This window comes from Physeter macrocephalus, chromosome 12 (assembly GCF_002837175.3).
Source record: "Physeter macrocephalus isolate SW-GA chromosome 12, ASM283717v5, whole genome shotgun sequence".
Classification (NCBI taxonomy): domain Eukaryota; kingdom Metazoa; phylum Chordata; class Mammalia; order Artiodactyla; family Physeteridae; genus Physeter; species Physeter macrocephalus.
Genome location: NC_041225.1, coordinates 76,594,224 through 76,617,420, shown reverse-complemented (window position 1 = coordinate 76,617,420; position 23,197 = coordinate 76,594,224). Strand labels below are relative to the sequence as shown.

General features: G+C 34.5%; 1 protein-coding gene across 6 annotated transcripts in view; it reads left to right on the top strand.

Moving 5' to 3' along the window:
- The window catches only part of USP34 (ubiquitin specific peptidase 34), a 246,281-nt gene that overhangs the window by 117,936 nt on the left and 105,148 nt on the right, over positions 1-23,197 (top strand). For 5 of the 6 annotated variants that reach the window (XM_024133566.3, XM_028496944.2, XM_024133568.3 and 2 more), the window contains 9 exons: positions 3,904-3,993; positions 6,404-6,499; positions 11,863-11,945; positions 14,777-14,931; positions 16,084-16,197; positions 18,140-18,239; positions 18,374-18,533; positions 21,353-21,479; positions 21,576-21,723. In XM_024133566.3, coding sequence (XP_023989334.1) covers positions 3,904-3,993; positions 6,404-6,499; positions 11,863-11,945; positions 14,777-14,931; positions 16,084-16,197; positions 18,140-18,239; positions 18,374-18,533; positions 21,353-21,479; positions 21,576-21,723 — 1,073 coding nt within the window. The remainder of the gene's footprint in view (positions 1-3,903; positions 3,994-6,403; positions 6,500-11,862; positions 11,946-14,776; positions 14,932-16,083; positions 16,198-18,139; positions 18,240-18,373; positions 18,534-21,352; positions 21,480-21,575; positions 21,724-23,197) is intronic. The other variant, XM_024133567.3, reaches the window with a different exon arrangement.

Below are 23,197 nucleotides of genomic sequence, written 5' to 3'. Positions count from 1 at the left end.
ATGTGGGATCCTCCCGGGCCGGGGCACGAACCCGCGTCCCCTGCATCGGCAGGCGGACTCCCAACTACTGCGCCACCAGGGAAGCCCATAAGTAAATATTTTTAAATAAATAAATAAATCAACAGTAGCATTTTGTAGAACACACCAGTCTTCTTCAAATATGGGATCTAGGATTAGGGAAAAAATCGTCCAAATGTAACTTTAACTGTGAAGACCAGTAGCAAATGTGTTCATTCTACTAAAGCAATATAAAGTTACATTGGAATTCTTAGAGTCACGTCACACTATTGTATAGTAATAAGCTTCAACAAAGGTTACAAAACCTTTGTATCAAGCAAAGAACCAGGGCAGTCTAAGGTAGTAATAGCATTTTTCTTGAGTCTGAAATTAGTGTAGTGATCCCTTTGTATCTGTGGGGGATTGGTTCCAGGATCCCCCTGCAGATACCAGAATCTTCAGGTGCTCAAGTCCTTTATATAAAATAGAGTAGGACAGTTAGCTCTGTATCCTCAGTTGAGGAACCTGCATATGAGCTGACTGTATCTTGTTACTCTGGACCATTGAACCTTTTCATCTTAAACATATTGTTGCCTAGGGTTGTGTGGTTTGGTATTTGAAATTTTCACTCTTGGAAGAATTTGTGAATGTAAGTTTGAATATAACAGTAATTTTGATGTTTTTCATAAGCGTATCAGCAGTCAAAACTATTTGGGCAAAAAAGTTGATAAGTCAAGGTGTAATATGTCATAGTTGTTATAGGAGAAGTGCTATGACATTATTTTATTTCTTTTATTTTAAAAAAATTAAATTTTTTATTGGGTATAGTTGATTTACAGTGTTGTGTTAGTCTCTGCTGTACAGCATGATATAATCTTACTTGGAATAAGTTGATATATGTGATCTTGTGAAGTTTCCTTTAATATTGGAATATAAATTATTGTCAACAAACAAATACATGATCTTACCCCGTTTGTAAATATTTTACTAATTTTCATTCTATAATCAGTACTTGATATCATTTTTCCTTTCAAATTTATCAGTTTAAATAAAGTGTTCCAGAGTTTCGGGATCACTTTGATTCTGGATTTGGTCATTTCTTATATTCTTAAATTTATGGCACTTAAAATATTTCTCTTCTCTGTTGTTTGAAATCTTTTTTTGAGGAGAAAAATTTGGAGTTTTTCTGAATATTCGGAAAAACTTTTAAAAACTGTTTTAGTCACGTAAGATGTAATTATTAATAATTCAGTGTTTTTATTATAAATTGTGGAGAAAAGCATTCCCCTTAGGTAGGAGTAGAGGTAAGACGAGTCCCATTTCTACAATCCTGTTTTGGGTTCTTTTACATGAACCACATCATTAATCACTCAACTCACCCAATACCCGCTCAGTGCCTGGCATCCTATTCTCTAATGTCAAGCATCATGTGCTTGCTTCTACATTGCGTTTTATAAAATGAAAACATGTTTATTGTAGAAAATTTGGAAAGTAAATTTAAACAGTCTAGACTCTTAACACCATTGACTGCAAAAGAGGTAATAAGATTTTCAGAAAATATACAACTGCTGCACACTATAAGACTTGCTTTAGTGAGATGTGGTATCTCTAGTCTTTGTTTCTTTGTATTTTAAAAGTATTGTTGAAATTAACACTAGGCAGACAATTTTGGAATTTGCTTTTGTGATTTTAGGTGATATTTTTCTATGTCCTTTTTTCTTTGTGATATCTCATTGATTTTATGCTTGTAAAGTCAAATTAATATATATATATTCATTCCAGTTTTTTACGTCTTAAGTTTTAGGAAAAACTCTGCTAATGTTTCTGAAACCTTGACAGAGGATTTTAGATAAATAATCTAAAATTGAAATTGATTTCCCCTGATCTATCTTGGTCTATCTTCCCAAGCACCACTTCTGTGCGACTTGTTGAAAATATTAAATATTTTAATATTTAAAAGTATACTAAAATTTTAAATGTTTTTGAATATTTAAAGAATATTTACTTTGCAGTTACTGGATATCAGGCATTTACTGTCTCGTTGCTTCACTATATACTTATTATCATTGGCCACACTGCGCAGCGTGTGGAACTTCTCCCACCAGGATCAAACCCGTACCCCCTGAAGTGGAAGCACGGAGTGTTAACCACTGGACCACAGAGGAAGTCCACTATATACTCTTTAATCTATACTAATGTCGTTTTGATCCTCTGACATTCTTCTAACATGCTGTTTCTTTTGTCTTCCAGTAGTATTTTTTCTGTCCTTTTCCTTCATAACTGTAATATAGCATTTTACACTGTTGGTCTTCCTCCTTGCTTGAAAATCTTGCCTTTAAGTTCTTTGCTGGTTTGTTATTTAAGGAAATATATACTCAGCATGCACCATATGCAGGGATTTTTAATGAATAAGACAGTCTTTGCTCACATCGAGCACATTCTAGTGGTAGACATATTAAATAAAGGAATATTCATTAGGTGATGATGAATGAAGGAAAATTGGGAAGGAGTCAAGAATAATAGAGGTTCGTGGAGCAATGGAAGGGTGTTATTTAATATAGAGTTGTCAGGGTCATCCTTTCTGTTGACAGTTGAGGAGACCTTAATAAAGTGAGGGAAGGAGTCCTTCAGATAGCTATTTAGGTAAAGTGCATTCCAAGCAGAGGCAATAGCAAAGGCCCTGAGGCAGGAATGTGCTCGTGTGTTTTGAAGGAATAGCAAAAAGGAAGATGGGAAGGAAAATAGGTTAGACTGATAGAAGGAATGGGGACAGATCAGACAAGGCTTTGTAGTCAAACTTAAGTACTTTGGATTTCATTCAGAAACATAAAGTTTTGTAGTTTCTCCTACTCAACATTCGCCACTGTTTTCCTCCCACTCAGAAGTGTAGCCCTGTATTCTAATATCCCTGGTACTCTTAAAAAGAGTAGGCATTTTTGAGGACTTATTTGTACTCCATACTTGTGGGTAGGTGCCAACTTTTTCTCTTTTTAAAAATTCTTTCATGAAGCAATACTGGCTCCTAAGCTTAAAAATAAAAGAAATTCAGTAACTTTATTAGAGTGTGTCCTGCTTCTTTCAAGGCTCATGCAGGCAACCTTCTTGCCTACTAGGACTTCTGGGATTTGCATGTCAATATGTTCCCTGTACCCCCTTTTCTTCCAGAAGATAGACATGCTCAGATCTTCTTGAGGTTTTAGAATGATTTCCTATTGCCTTTTGGCCCTTTTATACTTGAGGTATGTGGTGTGCTTCTATTATTAGCATGGCTCATAATGCAGTGATTCTCAATTTAGATGGAGATGATATTAAGTGAGAATTAGGGAGAAAGTGATAATTTATATAGTTTGAAAAATGTTCTCTACATTTATTGTTTGTAGTCCACAAACCAGCAGTTTGAGTATCACTTGTGAGCTTGTTACAAATGCAATCCTGAACCTACCCCAGACCTACTGAATCAGAATTTGCATTTTAACAAAATCCTCCCAGCTGGATCAAGTGCACACTAAACTTTGAGAAGCTCTGCTCTAGATAATTTACCCAAGCTGCTGCTTCCTGTTTTCCTTGATTAAATCCTCAGAAGCACCTATGACTCGTTAAAGAATACTTTCATTAAAAAAATTTATATTTAAATGCTCTTCACTTGCTTTTATACTCAGATATTTATATAGCATATTTTACTTTAAAAGTCTGGGATTGGATTTTTAAAACTTGGATTTCTTGCCCCAGTGTATAATAAGTTGATACTTTAGGAAAAAATTTTGTGTTTGCATAGAAATGTATGTGAAGTTCATTAACTCTTTTTGCATTTAAGATTTTAAATAGCTGAATTTCTATTAAGATCTAGAATCGTTGATACTATTTAAAATTATTTCATTCTATAAATACCTGTTTTTGCTGTTTCAGATCAGTAGTAATTTCACTTCGTCTTCTTCCAAAATTGTTTGGTACTTTTCAGCAGTTTGGGAGCAGTTATGATACACATTGGATTACAATGTAAGTAAATAAAAGAAACAGAAGTATTCATTTTAAAGATTTTTTTTCCCAGTCATAATTATCAAACAAGGTTTTGAGTAACTTACTAGCTTTTATTCTGCACCAGGAAAATTTGAATTTTGTGTAATTCAAATGTTTGCTTAGATTTCTGAGTGCTGTCTCTGCCACTTAGCCCGATGGAGATTATGTATATCCCTGTCACCAGGAAGTCTGACCTTTGTACTCATTGTAGTTTGAGAAAAATATTGTGGCAATTAATGCTTTAATTTTAAGGTAAAGATTTTTAGTGTATCTGACCATGGCAAAAGACTCCTGAAGAAGATCCACACTTAATACACTCTAGGATGCCTTTAATTTTTCCCATTACTAGGAGTTGGTTCTAGACATTACATCACATTAGGGATAATTTTGACACCACCCTATTACTCCTTTACATATATAGAGAATTTATGACTAATGTTAAAGAATTCTTTCAAGGATAGTACTTTGATGTGATATTGATCTAATGTTTGAGAATATTTTAGAGAAAGTTGGCTATCACAGGCACTTAATTAACCTCTAAGAATGTATTATTTGCTTTATTCAAAATAGACTTTTTGGAGAGATTGCAGAGACTTTAAATTTTAGGAAAAATTAGACCTGTTGAAGGATTTATTTGTGAGGTCAAGTAGGATGGAGTTTTATCTAATTCCTTCTCAAATCTAAGATTAGTTGGTAGGAATACTTGCTTTCAAAATGAATATGATTTTAAAAATTCTTAGAAGTCTGTACTATAGTTCTAAATAAGATGAAGTTAGTTCTTCTGAGTTACAGCCCTTGCTGGTTTTTTTTCTTTTAATAGAGGATCTGTTTAACCTGAACCTCTGTTAACTGTTTTTTAAAAATCATCTTAGAAAGTCTCTTTCTTTGGTTAATATTTCAGTGTGACCCTAGTGACAATTCTATTTGTGAGTGCAAGGAAATTCTTTGAGATACTAAACAGAGGAGTAGGGGAAAGCATTTAGCATCCTTTAAGTACAAGAGTACCATGAGTTTTATTTCATTGACTCTCTTCCCATGGTTTTTAAATGGCTGAATTACAAAATTCAAAAGTATTAAAGTGATTCACTTGGGGCTTCCCTGGTGGCGCAGTGGTTGCGCGTCCGCCTGCCGATGCAGGGGAACGGGGTTCGCGCCCCGGTCTGGGAGGATCCCACATGCCGCGGAGTGGCTGGGCCCGTGAGCCATGGCCGCTGGGCCTGCGCGTCCGGAGCCTGTGCATAAAGTGATTCACTTGTAGCTTACCTGGGCAAGTTGGTATTGTAGTCATGTGAGGAGGTTTGAATTAAGGAGTAACAAAAGATAACATTCTTATAGAAGTGCGAAGCTGCGAATATTCAGTTACTTATCAAGTATACCTGAACTTAAGTATATTGAGTTGAAACCCTTTTAGCTTGTTCCTTAAGTTAAATATAAATAAGCTCAGTTAATTCCAACATGAGACTGGTGTCCTAAATCTTATCAAGTGGATCACTTAAAAGAACTGAGCTCTTATGATTAGTTGGCATCAATAACAACAAAAACTTCCACTTGGTGTGAACCTATTTGCAGTAACACTCAGCATTTGGGACATACTGTCTCTTAAACTCTTATGGCCCATATTTTAAAATTGGAAATTATCTCTGATCATCTTAGTAAATCTTCAGGTAACCAGCAAACAGACTGGCGAGTGATTGGCAATGCAGGAGTAACTTATTTGGAAAAGAAGGCTATAGCAAAACCATGATGTAAATTACATTTGAAGTTTTGGAATTTCAGTACTTCTACATGGTAGTAGTTAATATTGCTAATAAGTATTGTGTGAGATAGATTATGTTAGTTATGGACCCTGCTATCTCTAATTGTATTTATCACTATTTCTTTTTTCTTCTATTGTTTCTAGTTTATTTTAATACCTGAATATTTCTTTGATTAAAATAAGTTACTTTTAAAAATAAGCAATTATTGACAGTAAAAAAAGACAAGCTGATTGATTCATTTAGTTTATATTATATGTGTTCTGTATGCCAGGCACTCTGCTAAATAATGACCAAGGTACACAGTCCATCCTTAACATGGACTATATTGTACTGTTTTTTAATTTAACTCATATTAGTCATTTATAATTAGCATTCTGCCAGACATTTTATCCCCTTCACAGAGATTGAGTATTTTGAGATTAAAACACAGTGGTGCTTTAACTTCATACAAATTAAGGTGTACTGCTTTATATCTTTTCACAATTCAAATATAAACAGAACTTGTAAGTTTTTGATAATTGATAGATTTTGCTTTTGAAAATTTTTTACATACAATTTTTTTTCCTGTTCTAGAATAGATTTATTCTCTTACCCTGTGCCTCTAAAACTATTTCTTCTTTCAATTGGTCCAGGTGGGCAGAAAAAGAACTGAACATGATGAAGCTTTTCTTTGATAATTTGGTATACTATATTCAAGCTGTAAGAGAAGGAAGACAAAAACATGCACTGTAAGTATACCTTAACTACGTAAGTTACGTGTAAGTGTTGTCTTTCCTGTGAAAGCTAATTTTCCAGTGTTCCTACTCCTACTCCTTTCCTTTCGTATAATAAATAAATGTAATGAAAATTTTAGTAATGAAATTTTTAAGAGAAAGTTTCTTTTTTAAGTTGAATTATATAAGGTTATTTTTATAATTCTTAACCTTAGGAAAATGTAGGTTATATAACTTTGGGGGTTGATTAATCTTCACTATTGAGTTCTGTTCATAAGTCAAGTGTTTTTCAGGAATCAAAAGTAAATAGTTTTTTCATAAATCACCAGTATCCTTGTATTAATGTATTAATGATTCTAAAACTTATAAATATTTACTTCTGAACAAGTATATTTATCATAGAGTTAATTTAAAACATTTTCCTTTATTATTATAATTGAATACTAGTATTAGAAAGTTTAGGACGTGTGAAAACGTTAAGAATTGTGATGTTATAGCTGGTTAATATTTCATCATTAAAATATCTGGGTATATTGAAGTGAGTTTGGATAAGAATTGGTAGAAGTTGGGGTGTTAGTGGTATAGCTGTGTTTAAATCTTCTTATAGGGAGATGCCTGCCTAGAAGGAAGCATGGAGAATTCAGAAAGTTTTTGTTTGTGAGTCAGTTGGTGGAAACTGATGGTCAAGTCTAGGAAACCAGCTAAGTGTCAGTATCAGCATGTCAGTAAATAAGAGAAGTAGGCACAGTATTTATTGAGAAAATATCCACATAGAAAACTTTCATGTAGATCAGAATTGATCAGATTGTATAGTGTTCAGAAAAGCCATAGGCCTTTAAAGCATACTTATTCACCTCCAAAAATGAAATCACATTTTCCCCCGACAAATCAGTTCTTTCTCCAGCTTACTCTACCCTTCAGTGTACCACCCTCCTCCTAGTCACCTAAAACTTGGAGACTTGGGGCCCTTTCTGTATACTTTTATATCCAAACGTGAATAATGATGTTAGTGGTGATAAAAATAGCCAGTATTTGTTGATGCTTACTATGTGCCAGATACCTTTTAAGTATTATTAACTTCAAGATACACAACTTAATTGAAGTAGGAAATCTCATTTTAAAAATGAGAATGTATAAGCTGTGAGATGATAAATAATTTGCCCAAGGTCACAGTTATAAATTTATAGATTTTATAAGTAGTGGAGCTAGAATTTCTATAATTCATTTTATAAACACTCATTTTATTAATAGTTAAGCAGTCTGTTTTCTGTAGTTCATATTCTTGAGTGCCACATTATAGTGTCATTAATCTCTAGTTATCTTAATGCTAAAATATATCCCATGTTTTTTTTTCACAAGTTGACATTCCCACAAACACTGTTCCAGTTCTTTAACCAACATTTGGATCAGTTTTCTTCCCTCAGCCTCCCCCATGCTTGTTAATTCCTTATCCTTATTAAATGAGGAAGGCATTAATGATATTGGTAGAAAGCACATGGGCTTGAGAATCATACAGACCTGTGTTTAGATTATGAATCTGTTGTTTTGATCTTATTTCAGTTACTTACCACTCTAATAAATCCCCATTATTTACCTCATGAGTTTTTTCCTGTTTGTTTTTATTTTTTTAAATTAATTTATTTATTTATTTTTGGCTGCATTGGGTCTTCGTTGTTGTGCGCGGGCTTTCTCTAGTTGCATCGAGCGAGGGCTACTCTTCCTTGGCGGTGTGCAGGCTTCTCATTGTGGTGGCTTCTCTTGTTGTGGAGCACGGGCTCTAGGTGCATGGACTTCAGTAGTTTTGGCACATGGGCTCAGTAGTTGTGGCTCATGGGCTCCAGAGCGCAGGCTCAGTAGTTGTGGTGCCATGGGCTTAGTTGCTCCGGGGCATGTGGGATCTTCCCAGACCAGGGCTCAAACCCATGTCCCCTGCATTGGCAGGCGGATTCTTAACCACTGAGCCATCAGGGAAGCCCCCCCTCATGAGTTTTTTTTTTAAGAATTAAATGCAATAATTTAGTAAGCTGTATCTGGCACATAGTAGGTTATATATAAATTGTAGTTACTTGGCTAAAACAAACTATGGTATAAAATAAACAAGAAACTTGCCTCCTACCCCCATTTAGATTGCTGCATCAAAAATAAATTCTGCTTTCTTCAGTCTAGTATTCTGGGCCCTCAAAAATCTAAACTCAACTAACCTTTCCTGTTTTATTGTTCAGTGATTTTTTGACATTCTGTTCTTCAAGCCTGTCAAATTATTTCTGAGATGTTTCCTTAAATTTACTCTGTTCCACAGCTTGGCTTACAAAGTTACCTCTGTACAAGATTCATTCTCTTTAAATCCTTTTAAAATTCTAAGTGTTCTTCAGAGTCTCTTCTCCTTTAATTATTCTTCTTCAAGCAGTGGTGAGGATTAAAGCCTTCTGATTCTGTATCTCCATACATTCTCTATAAAAGCCTTAAGATCAACAAGGAACAGGAATAAAACCACATTGACCAGCATTATTAGGAGGCAGAATTCAAATTACATGTCAACAGAGAAATAAACACTTAAGTTGCAAAAGAGTTCCCACCAGAGCCACAGCCTGTGGGCTTGAAGAGCAGGGATGGGAACTTAAGAGAGGAGCATGGAAGACATAGATGAGTCATGCTCAAAAAGAGAAAGTCCAACATTCAGTGCCAAAAAACGTACACAGATCTGAGACTTGGTTGTTGACAGCATTGACAACAGGGAAGTTGCTCACTTTGTTAGTGGAGGCAGAGAGGCAGAGCCTCACAGAAGCATTCCTTCTTTTTTTTCAATTTAAAGAAGCACTGGGGCTTCCCTGGTGGCGCAGTGGTTGAGAGTCCGCCTGCCGATGCAGGGGACACGGGTTCGTGCCCCGGTCCGGGAGGATCCCACATGCCGCGGAGCAGCTGGGCCCATGAGCCATGGCCGCTGAGCCTGCGCGTCCGGAGCCTGTGCTTCGCAACGGGAGAGGCCACAACAGTGAGAGGCCCGCGTACCGCAAAAAAAAAAACCCCAAAAAAAACCCAAAAGAAGCATTGTTTCTGTGGTGAAAAAAATGTGGTGCTCTTTGGAGATGAGTTTTATGCTTTTCTAGGGTACACCAGAGTATCCTTCCAGTCCTCCAATCTGCCTTGTTTCCTGACATTGTAGGAGAATAAAATCTTAGAGCAGAGAGCTGTCCAGACTGTTTTGTTATAATTCCCTTGATTCTTCAGGCTAAAAACAGAGTTGTACATTTGCTGCTCTTTGTTAAAGCATACTGATTTCATGAGTTTGTGGCACATTACTTTGCATTTGTTCAGTGGCGATTATAGTAGGCAAGTTCTAAGATTTTCACATAGGACAAAAAGATTCTTGTGGCATTAAAGATAACATTTCATTTCATAAATGGACATGTTACATATTTCTTGAATCCAGTTGCCCCTAGAGAAAATCCTGTGTTAACATTGAGACTATCAAGTGAATGATTTTTTTTTAAGGTGTCAGTTTGTCACTAAAGTTTGATGCCCATGGGGAGATTATTTTTGTCCTATGTTTTCATGTCAGGAGCCATGGACAAGCCTACGAGAGTTTATCAGTATTGATAACACTTTTGATTTGCATCCCAAGAAATTTCCTGGTTGATGATTTCAGCAACCAATGGGATCCTGACAGAGCAGGCAGAGTCCTTTGAAGTGTGCAGCCAATGGCACTACTGTGGAAGCCGGAGAAAGGAAGACAAAGGGACTGGATCCATGCCTTCTAGGGTTATAGGTCCCTTACTCTGAGATGCAAGTATAGGGGAAGGAAGTATTCAGGAAATAAAGGCACTTTGTAAAGGACAAGAAGACATCATTCCCCTTTTATGTCTGTGACCAACATTCCCGATACTCAGGGCATATGATGTATCATAGATCTGATGTTTGAACCTGTACTCCAAGGTCTCTGCTACAAAAATCTCTGTCCTTTTAGTAAAAGGATGAAAACTATTAAGAGCAGGCCTTGAATTTTATCTGAATAGTGTTCTAGTCTGTGAGTTCCACCCCCACCCCCCACCCCCAGTTCCCAGCCACCTTGCCGTAAGTACTTTCATCTTCATGAAGGGCACTGCAACAGTGACGAAGCGAAAGTTCATCTTTTCTTTTCCAACATTAACATGAGACAGTAAAGAGAAGCAAAGATATATCCAGCAAACTCAACCTTTAGGAAACCTTAACTTGAAACTTCAATGACGAATCTCGTGTAATTTTTGAAACCAGCTAACTTTAGGAAGCTTTTAGAATTTTGCACTTACTTAAAGATGTTAAGAAATTGATTTAAGAGGCTCTTTGACTCTCTGCAAACTGGGATATAGATCATGGCCCAGACTGGTTGCTGCCTTTTGTTGGCAAGGTAATTTGGGCAGTTCCTCCACTGCCAGCCTTTTGATTTGTAACATAGAGATAAGAACTCATGATTGATTTAGTCTCATTGATTGGGTACTCAGGTGCTTGTGGGAACTAGAATATTGTGATACCACTGTCACAGTTCAATATGCAGTTCATGGAGTTGCTAAAGGAATCCTAAAATGCAAACCTGATCATTACTACCTTTCTTTCCCCAACACCCTTCAGTGACTTCCTTATGTATCCAGAATAGTATCAAACTCTTCTGACATTCATGCTGGCCGTGATTTGCCCCCTGCTTACCACTTTAGACCCATCTCCTACCCTTCTTCCACCACAGACCAACACCTGCTTCTTAAAATGCTGTTCCTTTGCAAATGCCTACAAACTGAATTCCCAGAGAACCATGTGAAATCACCTACTTAACAAGCTTTCAAAGCAACTCTTAAATTATCCATTGAATTTTGTACACATGAATTACAATTACTTAGATTTGAAATAACATTCAGAAATGCTCATTTTGTATCCACTGTTTTCTTTATGAATTAGATTTATGGAAATGATATTTTATTAACATTCCTTGTTAAAGGAATATAGTATTATCCCTGGAGGGACAATGATAATGAAACATGCAGTTTCTAGATGGAAATGTTTTTTATTAGCTATTCTAATTTATGTACATATTGCATAATTTTAAAATGACATTTCTTTTGTTCCACTGTTGAGTTCCTGTCTGCTTATCTAATTTGAAAGTATGTGTTCTAATAATTTGCATATTTTTATAATATTAAATAACATAAATCTCACATGTAACATTTGGCTTTGTGGCCATTTTTTGTGTGTATAACCAAAGATATAATTAAAATATTTAATAATTATGGATGTTATTAAATGGAATTTTACTTATTTCATATAATTTAAGATTAGGACTGTTAAATCTTTCAGAATAATTAAGAAATAGGATCTCTCAGTTAATTATTTTAATGACTTTTAAAATACAGGTACAGCCATAGTGCCGAAGTTCAGGTGCGGCTTCAGTTCTTAACTTGTGTGTTTTCAACTCTGGGATCACCTGATCACTTCAGTAAGTTTTTAAATCAGTATTTTAATCAGTTTTTAGATTTCCTTGGCTCTTGAAAGAGTCCAGTTAAATATACTCATGCCTTTAGATTTCTGTGGTGATCAAATTATTCTCAGTACTGAATGTCCTCTCAGTATGTATGGCAATGGGAACTCGCCACTGACACATTCTTGTTTCAGGCTCTGAAAGTGCCAGTTTCTTAATGCATAAATGACTCATTTCAGGAACAAAATATTTGGGATGGGAGAACGTATCATGTTAGAGTGACTGTATTTTATATTACCTTTGGTTATAGAATATTCCTTTCACTCCGGTTGGAAACAGCTGCTGTCTGCATATTATTATCAGGGCTGATCTTATCCAAGATGGGTTGGCTTCATAGGTGATAGAGACTTAGAGACCCTAGTTTTATTTAGATGAATCTCAAACTCAATTTCATTAACAGTTAATCTTAAAAAAAAAAAAAAACCAGAGAGATTGGTCTGGTATGTTCAGAGTGTGGACCATTTCCAAATCCACATGCTAAATATTCTCACAAGAAAAGAGGAAGCTTGATTTCTTTTGGCCAGAGCTCCTTTCCTCTTGCTAGACTGACTGTGTTTTCTTTCACGCTCCACACACTTCTTTTTCTTTGTGTCCCTGTCAACAAACCTCATTTGTTAGAAGGGCATTCTTTCTTTAGCTGCGGTTAATATAATCAAACTGGTGAGCGTTTTGCTAGCCTGAGAGATGTCTTCATGACTCTTAAGTCCATATATGCTTGAGATATGCCATGCATTTATTTTACTGTTTAAGTCTATAATTTCTTCTTTAAGTCAAGCTCTTTGTAATAAATGTCACTAACATTGTGATACCAATAGATATCAAAATGAAGACACCTGTTTTTGATAGGAAACTTCTGTTTCATATTACTAGGTCATTTATTACACCCATTATGAGTCATAATATACAAGAAACAAATAATATAAAATATTTTTAAAAAATCTTATACATGGAGAAGTCAAGCCAAAACAAATATTGTCAGCATAAATAATTTCACATGACCATTAAGTTTCATGTTTGTTGAGTATAGATTTTTTTTTTTTTTTTTTGTGGTATGCGGGCCTCCCTCTGCTGTGGTCTCTCCCGTTGCGGAGCACAGGTCCCGGACGCGCAGGCTCAGCGGCCATGGCTCACGGGCCCAGCCGCTCCGCGGCATGTGGGATCCTCCCAGACCAGGGCGCGAACCCGGTTCCCCTGCATCGGCAGGCGGACGCGCAACCACTGCGCCACCAGGGAAGCCCGAGTATAGATTTTTATTGGAAAATGTTAATCACTCTTTTCAGTATTTGAGTAATGAAGTATTTATTTTGCTGCTCCCATTCCAGTGAACACAGTATGTATTCATACACAGTATGTATGGGCTTTCAATAGCTACTGTACATATAGAATCATACTGAAAACTTCACTTATCCCACATCATAATTGTACTTCTCTAACTGGCACAGTTCCTTTCAGGTATAGTATGGTTACTCCAAAGTTATATTTGATAAGTTAATACAGGTTTTTAATATACCAATAACTGTATTCCTTTAAAAACTTAATAACGGCAGCTTATACATTGCCTATTGAATGTGAATTGGTGATTTAGCCATTTATGAATACACTTCGGTTTTGTTTACTATAATTAACCTGGATGCTTTTTTTTTTTTAAGATTCTTACCTATTTTTACCTATCTTCACTTATCTCTCTTCTTAATTACTTAATGTGTTTGTTATAATATACACTAAAGGTTATTTCTAGTTTTTTTATGTTGGCTCCCAGGGGCACAAATTCTTCTTAGAACAAGTAGTCCATACATTGACTGTTTTTGTGAGAAACTGATTGGATACATTTTTCTGATTAAACTCTTTAGACTGATATTGCTACTAGGTAAATATTGGGTTGGCCCAAAAGTTCTGTTCAGGTTTTTCCATAACATCTTATGGAATACTTTCTGAGGTGCTTTTCATATTCTGAATCTCATCTACTTTTTGGGGATGGGGGTGGCGGTTCTTACGATTCTATCATCTTTTCAAATGCCTTCTGATTCTGGGGAATAAGCCTAGGCTCTAGAATCCCTTATGATATACTTTAGAAATCCCCTGTTACACTTTTATTCTACCCTTTTGGATTGTCTCCCTTATCCGTATCCAGACTTGTGATTGCCCTAATGCCTTCTCTTTGATTCTGAATAGTTCTTCTGATTCCTTCTGCCACACTTTGGAATTATCTAATACTTGGGTCAAAGTAGTATACAGATTTTGTCTCATTGCATTGGCTTCTCAGCTAATTGTATCCCCTGATGTGTTGCTATTCTGTTTTAGGCAGTCAGTTTCCTTTTGTTTTATTAATCATAAGGATCCCTTTTTTCATAGTTTTCAAAAATAATGCTTATTGGCATTTATTGTTTATCTCCTATGTGCATAGAATGAGCTTTGAACATGACATGGTATCCACTCTATTCTTAACCCTTAAACCTTAGAACTAACTGGACTTTGGGAATTACTTCCCTTTAATCATGTTTGCTGTAATACAAAGATATGTTCATATTTTAGGGAAAATGATTTTCTAGAACAAATGACTCTTCTAGGATACTTACATAAGTCATGTTTTTTTAGATGATTTATATATGGAGTATATTTAACTACATTTGAAAGCATAAATTATATGAAATCTCTTATGAAATAATTTTTATGGAATGTTATGAAATATCTCCTTTATATTTCTATGTATATATTGGTGCTTCTAGTATATTTAATTAGGATGAAAATGTTGTATGTACCAGGATTTAAAATTTGTAATGTTTATCTAGGGTTAAGTTTGGAGCAAGTTGATATTTTATGGCATTGTTTAGTAGAAGATTCTGAGTGTTATGATGATGCACTCCATTGGTTTTTAAATCAAGTTCGAAGTAAAGATCAACATGCTATGGGAATGGAAACCTACAAACATCTTTTCCTGGAGAAGGTAATTTTATTTCTTGACAGTTTGTTTGTATTGTTTTTCTATATTTCCTTTTTCTTTCTTGAAATGTAAACTGTAATGTTCATTTTTTCCTGTTTGAAATACTTTTTTAAAAACTAGACAAATATACTGCTTTTCAGCAGTCCTTATTTAATTTTTGCCACTTAGATTTTGCTTTAATTTTGTCCTCTACAGTATTTATATCTAAATGAATACTTAGTTTATATTTACAAAAATGTTATGTTCCTTAGCTAAAGTACTTAAACTGACAGTAATTAGAGTAACTCTTGGTAAACACTAATAAGAAATGTGGGGGCTTTTGGTGTGTATTTTAAAAAATCATGAGTAACATTGTAGTTCAATTTTTCAGGGGTGGTGCCCACCCCACTAGTGTGAGAGCCGTATTCTGCAAGTCTTTCCTTAAATGGTATGGTTTTAGCCAGTCTTCCCACAGATATAAGCCAATGTTCAGATTTGTAGATTTCTGGGAAGGTGTTTTTAGGAAGTGCTGTCATGATACTAAAGATACTCTTCTATCCAATTTCTGTTTTTATTTATCAGGTGCCACAGTTGGTTCAGGTGATAATTTTCCATTTGAATTTTAAAACATTTATGATAATAAAGTGATAGACTTTATTATTCCTATGCTAATATTTGAGATTATAAAGGCTCTCTGGGAAGTCTCTGTGACAGAATTGAGTACATATGAATGAGTTTTGGTAATGTAAATTAAATCACTTAATAGATCCAAGTCAAAGCTACAAATAGACCTTCAGTTATCTTAATTTCAAGCTCTAACTTATACACAAACTGTACATGTGGCTATACATCTTATAAATGTGTGTAGTGTTAGGTATACAATAAATAATGAAATTTAAAAATTTCCTTTGGTTCGGGTGCATGTACATCTCAAAAATTGAAACACGTATCAGACAGGTTTCACTTATGTCATGAATAAAATTTTCATTAAATTATTATCTATTTCTAAATTATCACTAAAAATCTCAGTTGATATGTTCTTTTCTGCAATGTTTTTTAGTAAAGCTAGGTTTATTAACTTAAATCTGTTATGTTAAATCCAGTAAAATGAAATCTGCTAACTTAATTATCATACTAAACTTCCTTAAAAACTTTTTTTTTTTTTTTTTTTTTAAGATGCCCCAGCTAAAACCTGAAACGATTAGCATGACTGGCTTAAACCTGTTTCAGCATCTCTGTAACTTGGCTCGACTGGCTACCAGTGCCTATGATGGTGGTTCAAACTCTGAGGTATGGATTAAGGTTTGTCATTTTATTAGGTCAGCTTGTAGAATTTTTTTTGTTATTCCTCAAATTAGAGTATTGAATTATATAGTCTACCAAGCACTGAATTTACTAACTATGCAGACTTTTATTCTAAGGTTTTAAAAAGTTTTATCTTTTGGGCTTCCCTGGTGGCGCAGTGGTTGAGAATCCGCCTGCCGATGCAGGGGACCACGGGTTTGTGCCCTGGTCCAGGAAGATGCCACATGCCGCGGAGCGGCTGGGCCCGTGAGCCATGGCCACTGAGCCTGTGCGTCCAGAGCCTGTGCTCCGCAACAGGAGAGGTCACAACAGGCCCGCGTACCACAAAAAAAAAAAAAAAGAAGTTTTATCTTTTGGTTTTAAAAAGTTTTATAAAGCGAAGTTGATAATTTTGCATTACTAAAGATAACCTTGGTTGTACATAATGAAAACTTGGGATACAAACTTCAAGCTATGAAATAATAAGTCACGAAGATGTAATGTACACATAGGGAATATAATCAATAATACTGTAACAACTTTGTATGGTGCTGGATGGTAATTGATCTTATTGCAGTGATCATTTCATAATGTATAAAAATATTGAATCACTATGCTGTACACCTGAAACTAATGTAATGTATGTTAACTATAACTCAGTTAACATGACTTATTATACATTTCTTGATTAGTGAAGAATTTTGCTAAGTAGAAAGGTTGATTTGTCTAAAATCTGTTTTTCATGCCATTTGTTGTGGCCAAGCTTTTCGTTGCTCTTGGGCAACTCCAGAGTTCCTATTGGTAACTTCTATTCTGGAATGGAGTCCACCTAAATCATTTCTGACCATGAGGCATGGTGATCAGTTCATTAACTGAAGACTGTCACAAATTGCTAGTCTTATCTCTGGTTCTGAGTTCCATTTGCCTAGTTGGGTGGCTGCAAGATTTTGTTGAATGCATTATTCCTAAACTCACCTAACACAGATTGTTATTTGAAAGTCTTCCTTATTGGACATTTGTTTATTAATGATAGCTTTGATTTATGCAGTATCCACTAACATTTTTCATTAATTTTCTTTAGAGGTTGAGTTGTATATAATAGAAAACTGGTGTTAATCTGTGTGGTAAAAAATAATTTTAATTGTATTTAGAATGCTTTCATAGTATCTTCCTACCTTCTTTCCTGGTTTGAATAGTGTTCTGTTCTGTTTGTTTGTTTTTGTTTTTAATTTTTTGGTCCTAACTCTTACTTTGATAGCATTATGATAAGTTTCAACAGACAGATCTGATTTACCTAAGTAGTCGTATTCTAATTTTGAGATAATACTGCTTTTTAAGTAGACGATATGAACACTAAAGGTGTTCTGTCCCCTATCAGAAGGTTATCTTTCTTCACCCTGCTCAACTTTTGAGAACTTTCACTCTCCACTTTTTCTGTAATTTTCATTGAAAACTTTTTTTCATCTCATGGTTAATGTCATAAATTTAAATGTCAACTTCGGTTGGCGAATCTTTTTAATTTTCTGTGAATACCTGAAAGCAATGACTTTTTCAGAATAAGTTGGATGAAAGCATTAACATGTTAGGCTAATAATTATGTGTTGTTATTACTTTGTAGCATGTTTTGAGGACTTGAGTTTTTCCCACTATGTAGTCAGAACTTCTGAGTCAAACATTATACACATACATAGTTAGATGATTTATAACTAAGTATTTTTACAAGTACAGGTATGTTTCAGTGACTGAAGAAGTTTCCAAGGCTTTTATCCTTATTATTATTAAATATTAGTTAATAACACTAAGTAGTTAGGAATTGCCTTTTAAATATTTTATAGGATATTAAAACTCTTTGATATTGAATGCCTTTTAAATTTGTAACTGCTCTTCTAATAATTTACATTGTTTGACAAATAATAACATTTATAGATGTCATATTTTTCTTTCTTAGCTTTGTGGTATGGACCAATTTTGGGGCATTGCTTTAAGAGCACAGTCTGGGGATGTCAGTCGAGCAGCTATCCAGTATATTAACTCCTATTATATTAATGGTGAGTGATTTGAAATATTGTCTGATAGGTAATTTTTTATGTAAGTATGTTTTGTTTAGCTATAATTTGTTTTCTTTAATATAGCTAAACAAGAATATAGGATTAATATACATATCTAAACATCTGATTTTCAGGTAAAACGGGTTTGGAGAAGGAGCAAGAATTTATTAGTAAGTGTATGGAGAGTCTTATGATAGCTTCCAGCAGTCTTGAACAGGAATCACACTCAAGTCTCACTGTTATAGAAAGAGGACTCCTTATGCTGAAGACACATCTGGAAGCATTTAGGAGAAGGTAATTTTTTAATACCACATTATTAGAATGAATTTTAGGCTTTTTTTTTAATGCTGATATGTCCAAAATATTCTTAAAATTAAACTAAAGTTTTTCTTGGGGGCAGGTAGAAAGCATAACTTACCAAGAGTGAAGGGTTAGTAATGGAAGTAATTTTTATTCATGATATGTACCATTTTGCTGTGGAATAGGCAACATAGGTTCCTGGTAAATACTGCAGAGCTTTAAAAATCATAAGACTGAGAAGATATATGAATAAGAATCTCTAGACAGAATTCCATCTTTGAGAAAGTATTACTATGATTGAAATGGCAGAACACCACTACCAAAAAAAGTTTCACTAAAACCCTCACCAAGAACATCAAATAATCTCTCATAGTTGAATCAAGTTGAGTCATTTGTTTCATTTGCTGTTTTTTTTTCTTCCTGGACTAGGAGACAGTATTTTAATTTTGAATTTCCATTTACCATGGAAACATGATCAAAAAATTCTGTGTTAATGAATATCTGTATAATTAATTTAGACATACCCTGTGTAATACAGAAATAAAGCAAATTAACATTTATGAATATATCGACTGACTTGAAAGGTGAGTAGATAGTTTTAATTAAGAAATTCTGTTTGTTAAAAATCATGAATAAATGTAAAAGTACAAAGAACTGTTGAAAAAAATTGTTAAAATTAATAACTTCTTTCAACTTCAGAGCTCAGTTTGATAATGAAAAACTTATACAATTTGTATATATTGACCTTCTGTTTAAAATATCAGGGAATACTGAATAAAAATTTTCTACACATTCCTTATAAATAACATGGCTCCATGCTTTAAAACATTTAGGCATTGCAAAATTCTTTATTTTGATTATGATTATAATTTGTGGAAGTTCTACTTAATTCCTTGTGTTTTTAAAGAATGTGTAAGGGAACGCTAGAGTTTTTCGCACAGAAACGTCACACTGCCTCATAATTTTGACCACTTTAAAAACTAAAAATAAAAAAGCAAATGTGGTGATATGTCTTACTCAAATTAATAAAAAATTAATACTCATAAAATTCAGATATTACACTAAGATAATACTAAAGAAAATCAAAGTCTCTATCTTTTCTTATCAGAGATATTTACTCTTAATGATATGATAGGTATTCTTCTAAAATTTTCTCTATGTTGCAGGGCCTACAAACAAACCAAAAAGGTCCTTTTGATTCAAGCCCCTAGTCCTCACACAGTGTTACCAATGGTTTTAAAATAAGCACTTATTTTAAAAGTCTTTAAAAACAAATTGTTTCCTAAGATTCAATGGTACATTTTATAAGTTTAATGAATTTCAGTTCAAAAGTTCCTTCTCAGATGTACAAACTTTTTTCTAACTCAAAAAAATTGATTATAGTATCCTTGATAGAAGTCTTTGTATTTGTTTACGTTTTACTCTAAAAGTTAATGTTGGTGTTAAATAATTTATATAAATACTGTTTTGTGGATGGCAAGTAAAGAAACTAGGAAACAGAATTGAATATTCAAAAGCTAAGAGCTAGTTTTAAAAATAATCTAGGAATTTTCATGCAAATCCTTGTGTAGTATCATTGTACAGTTTCAGGTGCTTAATGTGCTTAGTGCTACTCCTAATTTAAAATTGCCTTAACATTTATAAAATGAAAATATAAAGTAATTATTGTGTTTATGTATTCCTTATATTAAAAAGTAAATTTAAAATGTCTTTTTAAAAGTGTTGCTACTCCGAATTTAAAATTGCCTAACATTTATAAAATGAAAATATAAAGTAATTGTTGTGTTTATTTATTCCTTATATTAAAAGAGTAAATAAAAATGTCTTTTTAAAAGGGTATTCTTTAAAAGAAAAAAAAAAAGGGGTATTCTTTTTAAAAAGAGTTAAGGTTTAGTCTTAAACAGTGGTCTCAACCAGAAACGATTTTGTTACCCAGGGTACATTAGATAATGCCTAAAGAGATTTTTGACGATCACAGCTTAAGGGAGAAGGAGGTGCTGTTGGCATATTTTAGATAGAGGACACTGCCAAACGTCCTGCATTGCACCAGATAGATCCCTTGTAACAAAAAATTATCAGGCCCAAAAAGATTGCTGTTTTGCTCGTAGAAGCTGGACATTGGATCACTTCTAGGAAATCAAGTACATTTATTCCCTTACTTGCTCTCCTTCTATTCTAGAATTGCTGATTAGTTTTAGACATTGATAATTTTTTCTTAACTAAATTCAGGTACCCTGGATCCTGTCTTCAACAACTGAAAATAAGTTAGAAAATTAATATTTAGTGTCATGCTAGATGCCTGTTTCCTTTGAAATATTAATCTTTATAACTCATTTTATGATTTTAGCAGTCATGGAATCGGCCCTCAAGTTGTTAGGCTGGTTAACATATATTTACTACAATACAGTTCTGTCTTTGAAAAATATTTCCTAATACCTTTTTTCCTCTTTTGAAAATAGGAATGACAGCTTGCCATATACGTACCGGATTAGTTTGTTTCTTTAAATTTCTCCTGCCTCTGCTACTCCCCTGCGTCCCCCGCCCCCTTAAAAAAAAGTGTTCCTAATGGGTCTCTTTTTTTTTCAGTAATTTTTCTTAGAAACTAATTTTTTTAAGGAGCTTTTAGCTATATTTACACATTTAAGTTTGATTCAGTATGATGAATCCAAACTTAAACTTAATGTTGTAGAGTAAATTGGAATGTACTGGACCCTTTTGTGGGTGCTTTCATTTTGTAAAATAGTAAAAACTTCTGTAACATTAAAATGGTTTATAATGATATCCTTCCTATGTGTGGTTTTTGTGTGTTTTAGGTTTGCATATCATCTCAGACAGTGGCAAATTGAAGGCACGGGTATTAGTAGTCATTTGAAAGCACTGAGTGACAAACAGTCCCTGCCGCTAAGGGTTGTATGCCAGCCAGCTGGACTCCCTGACAAGGTAGTTACATAGTTTTAGTTTCCAAATTGATAACATTTCCCAGTTCAAATATATGTTCTTTTTGTATTTTTAAATTGGTTGCATCTCATATTTCAGATGACTATTGAAATGTATCCTAGTGACCAGGTAGCAGATCTTAGGGCTGAAGTAACTCATTGGTATGAAAATTTACAGAAAGAACAAATAAATCAACAAGCTCAGCTTCAGGAGTTTGGGCAAAGCAGCCGAAAGGGAGAATTTCCTGGTAAGTCCATCAGTTCAAATTTTCATATTTTTCTAGGTTCTATTATATATCAACTTCACACCTTTACTTCTTTGAAGACTACCAACCATGGTCATGACTCTCCCTGCACCCCTTCCCCCGCCCTGCCTTGCCCTCCCCTACCCTTGGTATGGTGCCATTGATTCTTAGGAGTTAAGTTTTTTTTTTTTTAAGATGTTATTTGCAAACACCTCATTTTTCTCAAAAAAATTCTACTTTTGGAGGTTATTTGATAAGCAGTGTGGGAACTAATAAGTTTAAGTGTCCATACACTACCTAGTACCCAATTTTACCCAATAAATTTTTTTTTCTATTTTGATATATTTTGTTGTTGTTTTGAAGCATATGAAAACAATACATCATTAAGTTCCATCTGTGCATCTCCCCTTACCTCCAAAAAAGTATCATATTAAGAAATTTTTCATGTGGGCCTGATAGGTATATTTGATTCTTCCCTTACTGTTAAACCACTGGTGCATCTTTAGTGTCTTTCCATAGCACATAAAATAGGAGCTAAACAGAGGAACAACCAAGAAAGCTGTTGATTACAGTTTAAAGGTCTGACATTGTAACAGGCTAACTGTATATTTAGGGAAAAGTCTTAAAGTTTTAAAAGCTTCTTTTTAGGACTTTTAACCTGCTTGTGTGCAGAGTGATAATTCTTTGGCATATTTTAGTAAGGAGCCAACAATATTGCTACACCGTGCTTAAGATGAAAGTATATGTATGTGTCTTCTAAAGTATATCAGATCCTTTTTAAAAATTAATTAATTAATTAATTAATTTTTGGCTGTGTTGGGTTTTCATTGCTGTGCTCGGGCTTTTCTCTAGTTGCGGCAAGAGGGGGCTTCTCTTCGTTGTGGTGTGCGGGCTTCTCATCGCAGTGGCTTCTCTTGTTGCAGAGCACGGGCTCTAGGTGTGCAGACTTCAGTAATTGTGGCTCGCAGGCTCTAGAGCGCAGGCTCAGTAGTTGTGGCACACAGGCTTAGTTGTTCCACGACATGTGGGATCTTCCCAGACCAGGGCTTGAACCCGTGTCCCCTGCATTGGCAGGCAGATTCTTAACCACTGTACCACCAGGGAAGTCCCAGTATATCAGATCTTAAATTTTGTTCTTGAATAATTAATAAGTATTCTTGGTTAGAGGAATAGAGGTTGAAAAGTCTCCCTCCTACCCCTATCTCTGAATCTCCCATTTCCCTTTCCTGAGGCAAATGTTCTTAGGTATTTTTCAAGAGATAATAAGATTATAATGTAAGAATATTTGTATATATACAGTTGACCCTTGAATAATGTGGGGGTTAGGGACACCAACCCTCCACACAGTCAGAAGTTCATGTATAACTTGTAGTTGGCCCTTCATACCCGCAGTTCTTCCATATCCATAGTTCTGCATCTGTAGACTCAGCCAACTGAGAATCATGTAGTACTGTAGTATTTACTACTGAAAAAAATC